Here is a 19,230-nt window from a genome sequence, read left to right as displayed (position 1 = left end):
CTTTTCTGCAGTTAGGAAAGGACAAACCACAATAATCTACATTTATATGAGTTAGGTTGATCATATTATATGCTAATAAATGAGTTAGCTCCACCTTCACCATCCTCCTGCTTGAATTTAATTACAAGTTTAGAATTTAAAAGGGCACTCCCTGCACCTGCAAATGAGCCTGGCCCTAGTTTTCAGAACAGAGTTGGACATCTAGACTATACTCAGCCCCTCCCATGAGATAGCCCATCACACCTGAGATGCAGGTCACCTGGCTTAGGGCTGGCACAGGGCCACCCCCACACAAGCCTCAATGAGCACAATGACTTTTTCCACCTTTGGGGTAAAGAAGACCCTTTCTCACCCTTCACCTAAAGGTAACCAATTCAACCACTAATGCAGCCCCTACTAGAGGCCATGCACTGGGAATAAACAGGGACCAAGATACTCCCTATTCTCATGAAGTTATTTCTAACAATGGTGTGAACCAAGTTAGTTTGCTCTTTAAAAAGAACCTAAAGTATTTTTAGCCCTGTGTAAAACGACCCACAGAGGAAAATTTCCATGGAAAAAAGTACAAATCACCAAGGGGTAAATGGAACAGGAGTTTGTGCCTCCTTAAATCAGGTTCATACTGACTGTTCCTGAAAACTAGGATATCACCTCCTCCAGGAAGTCCACCCTGAACCCACAGGCTTGCAATGCCTGAAACATTCATTTCCATTCCTACACATAATCCAATTCCTATACCCACCTACCATCTGGCAAAACAGTGGGCTTGTGTAGTCTCCCCAACTTCCCCAAAGGGTGAGTTACTTGAGCTCTGCACCCTAGCACCTAGAATGGTCTCTGGCCATAGCAGATGCTCAGTGACTACCATGAGTAGACACATGAAAATGTGTATTGATATTGTGGATGTGCATACTCAGGACTCTCTCAACACATACTGAAAATGAAATGAATTACACATGAGCAGATGCAAGAAAACCTAATTTTCTAAATTTGTACCTAGTTCATGAGCTGGGAGATAAGGAGCAGTGAGAGGTGGAATGGGGAATGTAAACAAGGGCCCAACTATCTTCCCAGGAGTCAGAATTTTACAGGCAGTGGGAAGCCTTTAAAAGATTTCTAGTAGGACAGAGGCCAGGGTCGAGTTTTAGACAGCTCATCCAGGCAGATGTGCAGAGGATGGATTTGAGGGAATGAGACACACAGAAAACAACTAAAAGGTTATTGCAATAATCAACCCAACTTTATAAGAGAGGGCCTACATAGTATGGTGATGATGGAAAGGAAGAAAGTGAATCAAGAACTGTTTAGCAGGGCCTCCCTGGTGGTGCAAGGGGTTAAGCACAGCACTATGAAGCTGTCCTCAGCCACTGCAGCATGAGTTCCATCCCCAGCCAGTCAGGAAGCTAACCACATGGAGCAGCAGACCTCTCCTGTCTCGCCCACTGCTCCCCTCAGCGGTGTATTTCAGTGGATCTTCCTATTCTGCTCTCCACTGTCTCTGGTGAATCTTTACACACCCCCCATAACTCTGGCCTGTACCCCAATTCTTGTATGCATAAATAAATAAATCTTTTTTTAAAAAGGTGTTTAACAAGCTGTTTCAGCAGAACTTGGCAATTGACTGAAATGGGGGAAGAGGTGAGGGAGAGAAAATACCATGATGATGCCTAGTTCTGGTGAGACCAGTTCTGGCTGGGGAAATGGACAGAGGAGTAGGTCAAGTACAAAGATAGGATGTTTAAGTTTGAACAATATAGACTTGGAGATGTCTGAAGGATGTTCAAGTTGGTCTGTCCAGCACTTTGACAAGAGCCTTTGGACCTATTCTTGGTCCTACCTAAGTCACATTTTCTTCAAGTAGGAAGTGCGTGTGCCACAGTACCGGCTCATGGGTCGCCGCAAGGATTAAAGGAGACAGAATAGAAAGCTCTCTGCCCTGAACCTGCCCTAATCCTGGAAACAATAATTAGGCTCAGGGGCAAAGATGAGAGAGCTTGTCATATGCACAATATATGGTTAAGACCATGAAAGCTGAGGAGACAATCTAGTAAGAAAGACAATATAAGAACAAAACCCCCAGGAAACACCAGGATCCCAAAAGGTACCAGAGAAACACACAACTGCGGCAGGAGGTGGGGGTGGGAGGGGGAAAGAGACCAGAGTCTCCAGGCATAATTGCATGGCATCCCCAGGCTTCGCCAGAGCAGCACCGAAGCAGTGATGGAGGCAGAAACCACCTGCATTGGGACAAAGAGGGAATGAGGCAGTGGGGACAGATGCTGACACTCCTGTGGGGAAACGGCTGAGAAGGGAAGGGGAGACAGAGCCCCACCTCAAAAGGGAAGCAATTAAGGCCAAGAGAGAGCTGGATGGTTTGTTCCGTTGGGGGGTGGGGGAAGCTGAATGTTTAGAGAGATCTGGGTCAGTTTCCAGGGGGAAGGTGTTGAGAGGAAGGGACAGGATGAAGGTCCAGGGGAAGGAAAGGCCTGAAGCAGGCAGAACACAGAAAGGGCCGAAACAGAGAAACAGAGCAGGTTGAGTGCTGAGCCTGAACAGGAAGTTCGCTTCATCCCAGCCCTGTCAGCAGCAGGAAAGTGGGGCCATGCAGGGGGATGTGCTGAGTCCAAAGCAGGAAGTTCACACCTTCAATTTTCTTGGAACACTCGTGCACTTGCCTAGAGAATCGCCTGGGTGCTGAGAAAGAAACAAGCTCTCCCTGATTAAAACACTGACTCCAGCCTGAGCCCTTCCAATTAATGGCTCAAGCGGGAGAGGGGAGGAAGCGGGTCCTGCTAAGGAGAGGGAAGGGAACGAGGTGGGAGGGCCTTGAGGAGGGCAGTGAGTCCTCATTATTTTTTCTTCCTAATTTCTCAGCAGGTTTCTGCCTTTTGATGTAATCTTCACCAAAGTAGGGCTGTCAATGGGTAATTTGACTTCAAAATACCAGTGCAAATAATATTAATGGACTCATTTAATAACTTGATAGGAACAGTTTTTCAGAATCATTATTTTTCTGGGTTTAAAATGAGGTTCTACAATACATAAATTCACTGGGCCAAATCACAGCAGAAGAAGCCGCCACAAGCCATCAGAAATTCAGTCCAGGGAGGAAAATGCACACTGGAGCCCTAATGATGCAATTTTAGTAGTCACACATTTACTCTGCCACAACAGGATATTTTCAGGAAAATAAGCTTAAGTGGCAACTGTTAGTTCAAGGTCAGAATTAAGCCCTGATCTAGTTTATGATCCTTTTCTGGTGTACTACAAGGGCAGGCTGTCATTAATACGTTTCTCGGTTTTTCCTATTTTGAAAACAATCTCTTTTCAGCTAAATGAAAGTTAACATTTTTTGGGAACCTGGAATTCAGCTGGTCCTTTCACACATAGTTATATAATCAAGAGACTGAAAATCACATGAGCATATTCATTCTCCTGAAACTACTGATGAGGCTGCATTTAAACAGCATGCAAGGTATGAATGTCTATTTCTGAAATACAAAGTCTTTCAAGAGAAAGTCTTTTTAGCAAAAGTAAATGACAGTGTTTGAATCCAGAGCCAGACTCAAGACATGAGAACCACAGGACATTTCTTCATTCTATCAATGTTTTTGTAGAAAGTTTTCCTGTTTAGTAGAATGTTTACCAATGTTTTCCTGACTCCCCCCCCCCATTTTTCAGGGGGCATTGAGGGTCTCTAGTGTTGCACAGACAGTGGCACTAGGGGGTTGAAGGTACTAAGTCACAGGCAGAAGTGCAGGTAGACACCCACAAACATTCTCACCCACCTCCAGATACTTGCAAAAACTGTGCCCCAGCAATCAACACAACCACAACCCAGAGACAGGATGTATACTAGGAGAGGCGGCGGCCCAGCAAGGAGACCAGAAACAGAACGAGAGAGCAGAGGAAGGCTTCTAAGCAACCCAGACCAAGGCTACATTAAACATCAAATGCAAACACTGTGGGGCTTTACTATGAAGCAAATGACACCTATACTTCAAAAATCTTCTAATTTAAAATCAATTGTAAAGGATCTAGGACCCAAAATAAGTATCAGTCAACAGATAACACTAGAAATAATTACCTTCAAAATGAGTTAATATGGTGAAAATAATTCATATTTTTCTGCAAACCAAATCAAAATTGTTGGGGCCCCTGATTTCCTCCATAAAGCTACAAGTTCAAATGACACACTTTTAAAACCGGAGTTTTCCTCCTTGAAAACATGACAATTCACATCCGATGACTAGATACTCAAGCTTAAATCAAGGAAATATCTTTTAATGCCAGTTAAAAGAGGCTATTTTTCTTCACTGCAGCAAGAAAAGTGCTCACTGCAACTGAAAACTGAAGAACATTTTTTGAAGCCTGTTGCAATTAAATATTGGCAACTTTAATTCTTCCTGGTTTGTTATTCACACTCAGAATCTTCTAATTGTCTAATACTGAATGAGCAAACTAGTAGACTCAGTTTCAAGGTTTTCTATAAACTAAGTTAGCCAACATTGTAGGTATAATTATTCCAACTTTATTTTCCATATTGCTTTGCAAGATTTTGCAGTATAGACATATATACAGAATTTACTCCAAATCCTATGATATCAGGATAAGGAAACTATCTCCTATTCCACCAATAACCATCCTATTAATTTACATGCAGGCTTTCAAATAAAAAGAAAAACAGTAGGAAGGCTGGACTAAAAGAGCCCTTCTAAAAAACTCTAACCTCTGAATTCCAAAAACTCTATATTCCCTTAAAATTAAAAACTAGTATACATGGATGTCAGATTATAAAACTATAGACACCCGAAACCTATGTTATAAACCAATATTACATTAAGACAATTTTTTTAATTAAAATAGGAATTCTAAGAGTCTATGTAAAAACAGGTCTTACTATTTTCAAAGTTAATTTCAGACAGGGAGGGCTCATGACTTCATAGTTAAATGATGTGATTGTGTGGTGGTGGTGATGGGGACACTGATGAAACTTTTTCTGTAGTACTAGATGGTTTACATAAGCCCTCACTATATTCTCACATAACCCTATGAGGTAGGTACTGTGTTACAATGAGAAAGAAGTTAAATGACCTTTGCTAATAAGAGACAGAACTAATAGTTGAATCCCAATCTGGCTAACACCCAACCATCACACTATGATGCACTGATAATTATAGTAGTTGTCCAATAAACAGTCCTCAAAGCCTGTATTTGTGTACTCTGAGTCCATAATTGTAGATTCTACATGCTAATTTATGTGGCTTATGCAAATACTAATGTCTCTGCTTACACTGAACACAGACCAAATGGATATTGGAATGAAGGTTAGAAATATTCTGGAGATGCCAAAATAGGCATTATCCCAAATTATGCAAAATTACCCAGTTAATTCACAAGATTATAATGAATAAAGCAAATAAACTATCAGTAGTAAGCAAGAATCAAATATATCTATTTAATATTTTTTGAGGTTTTATTTCCTTTATTATTATTGGTATCTTGCTGATTCTCTTTCAGAAATCTGGCTTTTTAAAAAATAAAACCTATCAATTATATCACTGCAAAACAATCATCCTTCTAGAATCTTGAAAACTTTCCATTAATTCTTATGAACCCATAGAAAATAAACCCATGATTCAGAAATTTAAAAATCTAAAGAATAAACTTCAGTCTTTGTTTCTTTCCCGTTCTCTCTGAAGAAAACAGTGTGCCTGAGGAAGGAAGCTGAGCAGAAGCTGATGCTTCTCTGTCACATGAGGGGCACCAACAAGAATCCCTGCTCCCTCTCAGGAAACACTCACAGGGCCACCACTCCCATTGTCTCAATGCAGACATCAGAGTATCTTTCCTTGGCCAATATGATTCTTTTCAGAAAGCCCTTGTCAAAATACTGATTTCCTTGGGAGATTATCGTGTTTCTTAAGGGTTTATCTTGTCCCGGGCATGTTTACTTATTAAATCTAGTCTTCACAGCAATCTTCTGAGGTAGCTGACATTAACACCATTTTTCAAAGAATAGTGAAGTTTAAAGGGCTGGCTCACTGTAGCCCAGCAGTGCCGAAAACTGGCTACCACCAAAGCCACCCTCTTTCCACCTTCTGTTTGTTCTTCCACATGTCCAGTCTGTTCCCACCTTCAGGCCTTTGCCCACGCTGTTTGCTCTGCCTGCCTGCTCTCTCCCTAGTCTCCATGTGGCTGGTGGCTTCCTGTCACTTGGGACTCAGCCAAAATGCCACCCTCTCTGCAAGACCTTCTCTGTCCATTCTAGGTGAAGCAGTTACCTTGTCACACTCTGTCATAGAACGCTGATTCAACTCTCCACATAGTACCTAACCACCATGTGTTCTTTTCTTTTTTTTTAAAGAAGTGGGGTACAGGCCAGAGTCACGGGGGCTGAGAAGATCACCAGAGAGAGTGGGGAGCAGAATGGGCAGATGTACCGAAATGCACTGCTGAGGGGAGCAGAGGGCGAGACAGGAGAGGTCTGCCACGCCATGTGGGTTGCTCCTGGCCGGTGATTGAACTCCCGCCACAAAGGCTGGGGCCAGCTTTACAGCAAAGTGCTCAACCCCCTGCGCCACCAGGGAGGCCCTATTTTCTTAATCACTTGTTTGCTCACTTATTACCCACCTCTCTAAGCCAGGGCAGAAGCTCTGTGAGGGCCAAGACTACAGTGCTAATTTCTCTACCCAGTACACAGTGTGTCTCAGGAAATTCATATGAATGTGAATGGCTTTCTTGCAGCCTCCACCTAACACGGAGGCAGGGCCCAGAGGAAGGAAGCCACTTCTAACGGTCAGGGGCTGTGCTCTGGAGACTTCTATTCAGTTCACTTTCTACCATCATCAGGTTGTTTTCAAACAACCTGTGTCAATGAGGTGAGGCAGAACTTGAGAGAAATTCAGGAAATCATGTTGGGTTTGAGGGACCCAGGTCTTAGGAGACTGGGAGCCAGAGGTAAGAGGAACAGCAAGCGCTGATTTCTTCATTTGGTCTTGAGCTAACACAGTGGTGCCCAGTATGGTTCAAAAAGAGGTAAAAGTCTGATCTCTTTTTATAGGAGAGAAGTTTATATTAACAAAAGAGAGCAAGCCAAGGTCACTCTAACTGTCCTAGTTTTGTGTGTTTCTTTAACTTTTCATCTCCTGCAAACTTCAAAGAAACCCCTCCAAAACCAGAGACTTTTGAAAATACCTAAATAACACAACCAAATAGGTCCTAAAATGGGTCATCACCTAGCATATTTTCCCAGGTGCCAAAAATAAGAGAAAACACATTTTAAAGTACATTTCCCTCAAATTTAAAGCCTCTGTTTTCTGCTAATTGTTTCCTACAATTCGTTGAAGTGAAAATTTCCTCAAATACAGGGAGAATTAGGAATTAATAAAACTTTTTTTAACATCTTGCAATAAGGGCTTCCTAACCTGAGATCGTGTTCACAGTCAGGATTCAGGGGACCATGAATCTGGCCAGGGACCAGACTCTGGCCAGTCTATTGCCAATATGTTCACATGTACCTTCTTCTAGAAATAGGATCTGTAGCTCTCATCATCACTGAAAGGATCCAGGGTCCAAAAACTGTTTGGAAGCATGACTACTACCATTTCAGAATTTGTCCCCAACTCTTCTGTCCTATCATGGTGCAAGAGTGAAATATATAAAGCACTTAAGAAAAAAATGAACAATGATGTAAAAAAAATAAAAATTATAAATACAGATTTCTGAAAAAAAAATAAAGCACTTAAGAGGTCCTCAGTTCACATATTACTTAATGCACTCTGTTTAGGGATTTATGCTTATTTATTGCATTTGTCTGTGTGTTCTTCCAAAAGCAATTTCAGCACCTAAGAGGAATCTGCGCATCAGTAAACAATGCAGACCAATATGCTCATCAGTAGAACAATGCAGAAGACATTTCAGAAAGCAGCACAACTTCCGTTGCCCCATGGAACCATAACTACAACCACATAACTCTGAGGCTGAAAAGGGGCTCGGAGCTCAGGCTGACACACCCTCTGACATCACAGAGGAGAAAACCGAAGCTCAGTGTGAGGACCAAGCACATCATCCTATTTAAGTGCTACCGGAGAGAGGCAGAGCCAGAGTTTTGCAAGTACAAGGGGTAAATATGACATACAAATGAAAATGCAGCTTTGTGGTTTGGGTTTAAGCACTTGGAAAACGGGATCAATCTAGTACATGCTCACACTGGCCCCAAATAACTTATTTTATGACTGTAATTATGAGGGGCTCATAATAGCCATGGATCTATCCTCTGGCAAATTTCTCAGTTTTTCACCACAAATACAAACTAAACGTCTTTGGTTATCTTTTAAAGCTTTTCTCTCTCTCCCTCTACAAGGTGAAAGTCATGCAAGGGTGTAAAACAATTTAAATCAAAGTAACTTTTCAGATAAAAGTTATCTGAAACACACAATGAAAAAAAACAGCACAATAAAAGCACCGCTGATAAGTCTTCTACAAAGGCATCTTTCTGCTAAAAAGCCTTATCTACTTTGACAATCACTGCTGCAATTCACCGGGGCTAAAGAAACATACTCACACAGTAATCTTGATATATCTCTCTGGTTAGAACCAAAATTCTCAACAAAATTTCTCATCTCATAAAATTCTTCACCACGGCACTTAAACACTATGATAGCCAATACTCCTGGGCTCATTCCTCCATCTAATTAAATTGTCTGCCCTACAAGTGATTTATATTATTTGTCATCACCTAGGTTGGATATATAGACACTCAGGGACTACAAAGCATTAATTACCAAGTTAGTGAGAATGGCTTCTAGCAAATGCTCAGGGGGATGCTCAGTCTCTCTGACACAAGGTAACCAGGACATAACTCACCACCATCCATGGAACAAGGAGCCCATTAGTGTAAATCAAGAAATACAACCGCATGACTTGAAATGAGGACCCACTGCAGTTCCTGAAGAATGATTCCAAGCCAAGGAAATAACACCAACATCACCACTGATGCTTTCAAAGCCACTGGGGTATGGGCTAAATCTTCTCTAAGCCTGAATGATTTGCATTTGGACCAATTTAATTTCCTCAGCATTACTACCTTTGCTAAGACAATTAATTTGACTGCTGAAAAACAACCAATTATTCTAAAAGAGAAAGAATAATGCAACTGCCTAAAATATGGCAAAAGCCTGAGAAATGCACAAGTCCTTAGTGATATTCCCATGCAATCCCCTCACCATAGAAACTAGGGAATTGAAACCTTGATAAGTAGAGGCTAGCCAGAGTCACAGCTGAACTGACGGCAGGCAGCTACCCTCAGCCAGCAACTCTGACCCCCAAGACAGCACAGCACTTACATGGTACTGAAAGTTCTATTATGAAATAGATTTTTTTTAATTGGGTAGTTAGTGAAATACTAATCCGCAGTTAAAATTAACTCCCCATTATTTGCTAATAAGCTTTCTGTAAAATTTCAGGACACAAACATATAAATATCTAAACATATAAATTACTAACGATTACTAAATCAGCCTATCATCACATACAGATAGATGTTAAGAGTGTGTGTGTGTGTGTGCACGCGCACACACACACACACACGCAAAGGGCAGCAGTAATGATTTGGATCTTTGTTTTCCATATTCTGAAAACAAAGGATTGAGCTACAGTAGAAAAACTTTCCAGAACCAAACAGGTAATGAGTCAAGAGGGCTGCTTTGTCACAGGCAGCAGCAGGCACCACAGAACTGAATGTCTTCAGATTCAATGTTTCAAACAACTCTGTCCAGTGAGCACATCTGCAGGCTCAGTGGTCTAAGAGCTGGCAGGTCCCTCCCACTTCAACATCTGTGATTCCTTCATGACCTACACAAAGCATAGGGTATTTGATGGTTCAAATAAGGTCTTAACCGTTTTCCGCCTTTCAGAGTCAAATGTTCTTTCAGGTGATCTGTTCATAGATCTCACAACATAATCCCCCTGAAAACATTCTATGGGTGAGAACATCCATTCTATGGATGAGAACATTTCTATGGGTCAGGAATATTTATTTACCTTTCACAAGTGCATCTGCGGTATCTCTCTGGAAAAACATTATCAGGTCAGAAGTTCCTCCTCTTTTGAGGAATGATTTTTTCCAGCCATTTAACTGAAGCAGGCCTCTGGTTATCTATGTTAAAGCCTAAAAATGAGTTCTCGTGTCCAAGCCCCCCCACCCCGGAAAATGTTTCTAATCTCCCAAACCAGGTGCTCACCTTCATAGCAGTAGTTACTTCTGTTATAAAATGCCCTGCTCATTGTTGTTTCCCACCCTCCCCCCATCATGGAATGACAAGGTCTGTGAAGGAAAGGCCATGTCTGCTTGACCACTTGTGTCTCCAGGGTAGAGCAGAATATGATCAAATGTGGGTAAATGGTCACCCAGGGCTTAGCTTTTCATTTAGAAACATGGATTAGAGTAACTGCCCCAGGAGCAGGGAGGAGAGCGGTGTAGTCAATCACTCATTCTACTACCAACACCTCACACTTTCAGGAGGGGCCAAACCATTCATATGTTCATGCTTCCAGGATGGAAATGAGGGGGCCTTGGAGATTCCAGGATGCTGAGCGATACTACAGAGGAGGCGCAAACCCAGATTTGGTATGTCCTGGAAATCTTTCTGGGCAAGTTGTGTCCACCACGAGACCAGATTTAGTCAACTGCTTTATAAAATAGGGGTTGGGGGTAAAGACTACAGGAAAGTCAAGGGATATTCTCTTATTCTCAGTGAATGCTATCCAGCTTCACAAAAATGTACCACACTTCTACTATCATAACTAGTCACCGCTCTGAACTCTTGCTAGATACCAAGACTGTACTGAGCTGCATAAGATAAAATGATTCACACTCTACCCACCAACCTCATTAGATCTCCAAGGTAGAACTACAGCGTTTAAATGCTGATGTCTGGCTTCTGCCCCAAATTGAACATGTTGGACTCATGAGTTAGTAGTGAAAGAAGTTACAACATGTTACAGGTTTAAAAATCAGTCATTTAAAATGAAGCAAAAAGCAAGGAATTTTCCACACAGAGCTCTCAATCCATTGTCATATTGGAAAGGCATAAAAATCTGGCACAGTCTTTCAATTATGTCAATTTAAAAGAGGGACACCACGATAACGGTAATAATTAGCCACTCCCCAATGATTTGCCAGTATTTCTTTCAGAAAGGTAAACAGAATGTTTAAAGAAAGATGTTTGCAACGTACTTAACACTTTACTTTTCCCTAAATCACATCAAAATGCATTCTTTTGACATATTTAGTACATACTATGCACTAGACACCACTGACAGTGCTGAATTAGAACAGTGAGTAAGAGAGGTGGCGGTTCCTATTCTCAAGGTGTCTACGCTCTAAAGGTGGAAGGTGCAATAAGCAGGTTGGTTAACAAAATGATCTCAGGGAATGAGTTCAATGAAAGGTGACAATAAAGATAATAATACGCTCCAGAGAATGCTCTCTGAGGGGCAAACTGCTGAGCCACAACCTACATGATGAGAAGCAGCAGCCCCACCCACAAAAGTTTTACAATGAAACAGAAGACACAAGAGAACCAATATAATTCACATACACCGAAATATACCTCCCTGGAGAGGCTAAAATGTGCTTTCCCCCAAAACTATGAGTTAATAATCAGGTACTGTTAGGCACATCTCACTAATTCACTTATAAAAAAATAATTGTAAGACTAATTACTACAAAATACAAAAGAGGATGAACCCCTAAAAATGGATATGAAAGAATTTTGAAGCTATAAATTCAAGCACCTGGATCCAGGAATCAAGGGGAAAAGATAATCGACAACAGCACAGTGACAACCTGGCCGCTTCACCTGACAGGACTATCAAGCAGGTGCCTCACTGAGAAGCTGAGAGAAAGTAGTCCATCTGCACTGCGGGAACAGAGTGTCTTCAGGAGGGCTGAACCAGGAAAACAGCCTGGGCCCCTGCCAATTCGGTCCTTCCTTCCTGAGGAGATGCCAAGGCCTTTCCATGACGCAGCCTCCGGCCTCTCTCCATGTCCCCTTGCTCTGCTTTAAGGATTAGATGCCGGTCCCCATTGGGATAATGGCAAATCAAGAGCAGATATATTCAAGAAGGAAGTGGGGTTTTATCTTAGACAAACCTTTGGTTTTCAAAAGTCCAAGAAATTATGCAAAATAAGCAAGTTCTAGAAGAAGCAGAAAAAACAGTGATAATTTAGAAAATTAGACTGTTCAAAAGCCATAAACTGTATTTAATGAATTTGTCCTTTTTTTTAATGTACCTTCTGATGAATATCTTCTGCACTAAAGAGTGAGCTGTGGCTCAAATTTTAGTCAGCACCTTAATTAACATTTTCATCAATAAAATCAGGATAGTAAATCTTCAAAGTATTTTTCCTACTGAGGTATTAAGGTCATAGAAAACATGCATAAACATAAAAGGGAACTAAATGATGAGCTTGAACCTAACCTGTGAGACCATCACCATAACTGACATAGCGAATATATCCATCTCCCTCAAAAGTTTCCTTGAGGAGGGCCTCCCTGGTGGCACAAGGCGTTAAGACGCAGCATTATGAAGCTATTCGCAGCCACTGCAGCACGAGTTTGATGCCCAGTCAAGGAGGTGACTGACATGGTGCAGCAGACCTCTCCTGACTCGCCCACTGCTCCCCTCAGCAGTGTATTTCAGTCACTCTGCACGTTCTGCTCCCTACTCTGTCTCTGGTGAATCCTCTCACCCCTCCACACCTCTGGCCTGTACCCCAGTTCTTGTATGCATAAATAAATCTTTTTTAAAAAAAGTTTCCTTGAGGAACGTTGGTCATCCATGCCTCTCTCGCCTCTCCCCCTTCTGTCCCCAGGCAACCACTGATCTGCTTCTGTGACTACAAACTAGTTTTCATTTTCCAGAATTTTGCACAAATGAAGTCATATTATGGACTCTATTTTGCCTGGCTTCTTTCAGTCAGGATGAATTATTTTTATTTCATCCATACCGTTGCAAATATCAATACTTAATCAGTTTCATTGCTGAGTAGTACCCCACTGTGTACACACACAATTTGTTTAAATTGTCACCTGCTGATTGGCTGTTGTTTGATAGAAACTGTTTCCAGTTTAGAGGCTATCACAAATTAAGTGATTATGAACATTTGAGTTTAAGTCTTGGTATAGATGGCTCTTGGTAAATACTTAAGAATAGTTAGGTCATATGGTAGACAGATGTTCAATACTTCAAGAAACTGCTAAACTATTTTCCAATGGGACTGTACCATTTCATATTCCTCACAGTAGTTTCAGAGTTCCAGTGCCTCAACTTCCTCACCAGCACTTGGTGATCATTCTTTTTAATTTTTCCCCTTCCAGCGAGTTTGTTTTTAATTTGCATTTCCTGATGACTAATGATTTTGAGTATCTTAACGTGCTGTTTGTCATGAAGGTGCTTTTTCAAATCTTTGTCCCATTTTTAAATTGGGTATTTTTCTCACTGACTTATAAGTGGTCTTTTTTACATTTGCATTGCAAGTCTTTCTCTGATTTACCTGTGGCAAATTTTTTATCCCAGTATGTGGCTTGTTTTCATTTTCTCAAGTGTCTTTTGAAAAGTAATAGTGTAATAGTTCTTATATGTGATAAAGTCCAATTTTTTTTTAACTAGGTAGTCCTTTTTGTGTCCTATCTTAAAAATACTTTCTGAACTCGAGGACAATAAGATTTCCTTCTATGTTTTCTTATAGAAGTTTAAAGGCCTACATTTAGGTCCAAATCTTGAGTTAATTTTTGTGTATGGTGTTAAGGGTTAAGGCTCATAATTCTGCATATGGCTATCCAATTGCTCAAGCACCACTTGCTAAAAAGATTATCATCTTCCCCCCATACACACACGAAAACTGCTTTGGCATTTTTGTAAAAAAAAAAAAATCAACTGATCATATATGGGTGGATCTAATTCTAGACTCTCTTCTATTCCACTAACCTATATGATTCTTCAATACTACATTATCTTTATTATAGTAGCTGATAGTGTAAGTTCTCCAACTTGCTCTCTTTCAAACCTATTCTTAAATGAGTCTAGATCCTTTACATGCCCATCTGAATTTTGCAATCAGTCTGCTGATTTCTAAGACTGTTAGTAAATGTATGGAAAAATTTGGGAAGAATTGAGGTGTTAATAGTTATTGAATCTTCCCATCCATGAATACAATATATTGTTCCATTTATTTACATCTTTATTATTTGTTAATTAATTGCAATATTATGATGGTACTTTAGGTTTTTCACACATGGCCTTTATCAGGTTAAAGAAGTTCCCTCCTACTACGAATTTGTTGAGAGTTTTATAATGGATATTGACATTTGTCTAATATTTTTTCTACAGCTATTGAGATCATTTGGATCTCTTTTTTATTGTTGATATAAAGAATTGCACAGATTCTTTTAAATGTTCAATAAAACTTGCAGTACTGGTTATAAGCCTCACTTGGTAATGATTTGCTAGCTTGTTGGCTTTGATTTGCTAATATTTAAGAATTTTTATATGTATGTTCCTCAGGTACACCAGTCTATACTTTTGAGGGTTTTCTGTAGTGTATTCATCAGGTTTTGATAATAGGCTTAGCTTCATGAAATGAGTTGGGATGTGTTTCTGTCTCTTCTATTTTTCGAAATAGCTTGTGTAGAGTTGGCCATAGTTCTTCCTTAAATGTATAACAGAATTCATGAGTAAAGCCATCTGGGACCTGGCTTTTGCACTGTGGAAGGTTTTAAACTATAAATTCAATAATTTTGTTAAAGATTTATTTATACAAGAACCGGGGTACAGGGCAGAGGTACAGGAGGGTGAGAGGATTCACCAGAGACAGCGGATAACAAAACAGGCAGACTGACTGAAATACACTGCTGAGGGGAGCAATGGGCCAGACAGGAGAGGTCTGCAGCACCATTAGGGCTGCTCCGCGGCAGGTCGGAATCGAACCGGCACTGCAGAGGATGTGGACAGCTTCACAGTGCTGCGCTCAACCCCCTGTGCCACCAGGGAGGCCCTAAATTCAATAATTTTAATAGACATAAAACTACTCAAGTTATTTGAATGAGTTTTGAAGTTTGTATCTTTCAAGGAATTGCTAAATTGTGAAATTTATTGATATAAAATTGTTCATAATATTCTCACTACTTTCTTACTGTCTGTCCAATCTACAGTGATGTTCTCCCTCTCCTTCCCATATTGTTAATTTATGTTGCCTTTTTTTTTTACCTCAATCATTCTGGCTTGAGGTTTATCAATTTATTCTTTTTTTCTCAAAGGGCTTTTTTTCATGTATTTGCACTGATGGTATAGCTAAAGAGTTTCCGGTATAGCTAAATATACTGATTTGTTATCTTTATAACTCCCTTCTACCTGCTTACTTTGGTTTCAACTGCTTTTTATATAATTTCAGGTGGAAACTTAGGTCTTCAATTTGAGATTATTCTACTTTAAGTGTTAAACATTATGAATAAATATCATGTTCTTAAAATATTATGAATTTCCATTTAAGAACTTCATAGCTGTGTCCCACCACCTCCTAGGGTTTTATTTAATTAAATAATGAAAGTATAGTCAAAACAAGTAGTTGAGTGCCTACTCTGTGTCAGGTATGGTACACAAAGAGATTTCTCTTGTCAAGCAGAGAAGGTAATATCAACCAAATTGATACAAAAATAAATGTTAATAATTACCTTCTTGCTATGGAGAACACATACTATGAAAAAGCATCATAACTTTCATTTAAAGACATTTTGTTTTTTGATTCTTTTCATGTTCTAGCAAAAATTAGGTTGCTAGAATTTTTTTAAAGTTCAGCAACCTGTAGTTCCAATTGCAATACACGTAAATTTACTGTGGTATAAATTCAACTACTCCATTTGTGACTGAATAAACTGTACATTTTAATTTAATATACTAAAGATAAATATTTCTAAAATTCTAAACTTCAAAACCATTTTTTGGTCTATAAAAGATCATTTTAAAGACAAACATTCCCTATGTTTTCAAATATATTCTTAACAAAAATTTTAAAAAAGAAACATTATGAACACTTATGTCCTCTTTCTTTCCTTAGTTTTAAAATATCCAGAACTGGAAGAGAAAAAAAAAAGTCTCTGACCCTCAAATTGAATACAAATGCATGACAAATCATTGGTTTCTAGGTTATTTAAAAGCTGACCTATTCTACCAAACACTCACGTTTTCTAAAACACCACCAGCAGGTTTATTAAATTCAGACACTTAAAGAGAAATTTCTTTTACACTGAAGTCTGTTCATCTGGCAGAACAATAAGCAGCTCTGCATACCTCCACCTTGTCAGGTAATCTGAATCTTCCCACCCTTCTGCTTCTTCCTGTCTTCATCTCTTGTCTTCCTTTAGGCCATAAGTTCTCAGCCTTGATTGTGCATAAGAATCACCTGAAGAGTCTAAAACTATTGTCCCTGGGGTCTCACAACCAGAGATTCCTGTCTAGGATCTTAAAAAGTGAAGATTTTTTTAAAAACTCGCCAGGAGATTCAAATATGCAGATTAAGGGTAAGAAGGACCAGTCTAGAATTGCTCCAGAAGGCATATTCTAAAGGCCACTGGCCAGTGTGTACCACCATACTCCCCTGGAGCTTTGCCCAAACTAACTCTTAATGAGACACCAATTCATCCTGTTCAGATTCCCAGGCTTACCTTGGTTTCCTATGCAGAAATTCACAGGATAAAATATCAGTTATCAATCTCTAACTGTATTTTAGCCACTCCTCTCCAGCTCATTTCTAAATTCCACAAAGTTCAGCTGGAGGGGTGTTAACTCACTATAATGTGGTGATACAGTTAAGTAGTCATTTTGACTGTTTACTTATATTTAAAAGGCTAGCTCCACAAGCCATCTGTCATTTTGGAGAACATATGATAAAGTTATTAATTTCTTAAAGTGTAAAGGAAATATCTAAGTGAGTCTTCATCTTACCCATCTGATTCCATCACTTGTTAATCTCAAACAGGTTTTCAAAACTGATTTCACATTCTAGGTTTAATACTGACATCCTCCAGAGCCTCTTCAAACAGTTTACTCCATTTTTGCCAACCCCAACCACTTCATTATAACTATCATTTCATCATGTAAAAGTGGAAAGAATAACAACTGCATCACAAAGGCAGAATGAAGATAAAGAAGCAAAAGCACTTCAGCACTGTGTAGAGTGCCCTAGAAATTTTAATTTATTTAAGCAGAAAGTCTGCCGCCTGGGAACTATGTGAAAAGCGAAGGCAAGTGGGAAGTTGTGGGTAACTCCACTTGTCAATACACAGAAACACCAGCAGGTGACGGAGTGGGGGTAGGGTTGGGGTGGGGGAGGGGGGAAAGGGAGGGTCCTGCACAAACTGCCAAGGAGCTCTCGCAGCTCTTAGACCAACACAGCAGCAAAACCCAACAGCAGGGCTCACCCCTCTCAGGCTGAAGCCAAAGTTACTTGCAAACACATATAAACCTCTTCTCCTTGGAATACTGCTAAACCATAAAACTGCCAAGGTGAAGACCCAGGCACTGCCATCCCTGCCAGGGTAGGTTAATGTACCTCTGGGATGTAATGGATGTGCATGCCGAAACACGTGTGCACGTCTGAGCTGCTGAACCGACACGTATCCATAAACATTATGAATAATACTTCAGAGAATGTATGGCTTTTTCCAAAGAAACTCCTGAAGCCAAATCAACTCCTTGGGTGTCAATATACGGCCCTTGTCTTTCCTGCGTGTTACTCTCGTGCAGAGAATTGGGGTGCCTTACCCAAAATCCCAGGCAGAAGTGTGTGGGGGTGAGGAGGGAGGTGACTGCCCCCTGCCCAAAGACTTCCCGTTAATCCAAAGGGCCATCCCGAAAGGAAACCGTGTCCAGGCGGGTCTCCTGGAGACACACCTGCGCCCTCACACACCCACCGCGGTCGCGTCACCAAGTGCCAAGGCCACCTGGGCCAGGACAAAAGTCTGCAGGGAATTCCCTGCCGCGGAGCTCAGGAAGACGATGGGAGAGCGGGCCCCGGCGAGTTTTGGAAAAGAGAGGGGACAGAGTGCAAAGTGGACACCCATGGGGAGGGTCGCTGCTACTCACCCAGCCCTCGAAGGTGTCCGAAGCCCCCGCCGTGCGCAGCAGCTCCTGGAATTGCAGGGTGCAGTTCGCCACGAAGTGGTCGTAACCCAGGGGCGTCTCGTGGAAGACGGCCAGCTCGAGGTGGCCCCCGTCCGTGACATTGGCACAGAACTCCTCGTTGTACGTGGGTTTGTTGGTCTTCTGCTTGGTGCTGGTCTGGCCCACGCGCACCTGGTCCACGCTCACAGTCAGGTAGGGGTCCAGCAGCTGGTAGCCCTTCTTGAAGAGCGAGTGGCGCAGGGACCAGCGGGTGGGCTGCAGCCCCACGGCCTCGCCGATGCGGACCCTCAAGTAGCCATTGAACTTCATGGTGCCGGACGACATGCCGGCTCCGCAGCCCCGGGGGCGCGCGCTGGCTCGCGGCGGGAGAGCCCGGAGCCCCTGCTCAGGCGAGCCCTCGCGGCTGCCTCAGGAGCCGAGGCAGTTCCTGGGAAAAGCAGCGCCCAAGCCCCCCGCGCCCGGCCATTCCCTCTCCTCCGCGGGACCTTCCCCTCCCCTCCTTCCCGCCCGCCCTCCCTCGCGAGGTGGAAAGGAGGGGAGCCCGGCGCGGCGCCCTCAGCGGGCCGGCGTGGCCCGACCGCCCCTCTCGAGCGCGCGGCGTTTCTCGGGGGCTCCCACGGGACTCGCCCCTTTTCCAGGGCCGGGAAGCGCCTCTCCGCCGAGAGCCGGAGCGACCCGTCCGGTGAGCTCCAGCCGGCAGCGTCTCTCCGCCCGCCTCCTCCCGCCCGTGCCGCCCCCGCCCCGCCGGCTCGCGCTCTCCCCCCCGCGGCGAGTCGCGAACCAGGAAGCAGCCGCGCCGCATCCCCGGCGGGAGCCGCGCGCCGCCGGGCTCCAAGTTCAGAGCGCGCAGCGCGGCCTCCGCGCCTCCGAGCCGCGGGGGCGTGGCGCCCCCCAGGCCCTCCCCGGCGGGCGGGCGGAGGCGCCGCCCGGGGACCCGGCGCCCACCCGCGGCTCCGCGCGGTGCGCGCTCCCCGCTGCGGGGGTCGAGCCGCGCGCCGGGAGCCCGAGGCCACCAGGTGCCGGCCCTACACTGGGGGGGTGCGC

General features: G+C 42.6%; 1 protein-coding gene across 1 annotated transcript in view; it reads right to left on the bottom strand.

Annotated features, from left to right (window-relative positions):
* The window catches only part of PRKCH (protein kinase C eta), a 205,355-nt gene extending 186,329 nt beyond the window's left edge, over positions 1–19,026 (bottom strand). Inside the window, exon 1 of the mRNA XM_037503471.2 lies at positions 18,148–19,026. Within this exon, the coding sequence (XP_037359368.2) occupies positions 18,148–18,510 (363 nt within the window). The 5' untranslated portion in view covers positions 18,511–19,026. The remainder of the gene's footprint in view (positions 1–18,147) is intronic.
* Between the last annotated feature and the right edge of the window lie 204 nt (positions 19,027–19,230).

This window comes from Talpa occidentalis, unplaced genomic scaffold (genome assembly GCF_014898055.3).
Source record: "Talpa occidentalis isolate TD23 unplaced genomic scaffold, MPIMG_talOcc4v2.1 talOcc4.11, whole genome shotgun sequence".
NCBI classification, from domain to species: Eukaryota; Metazoa; Chordata; class Mammalia; order Eulipotyphla; family Talpidae; genus Talpa; species Talpa occidentalis.
The sequence above is the reverse complement of the archived record's forward strand: the minus strand, read 5'-3'. Positions and strand labels throughout refer to the sequence as shown.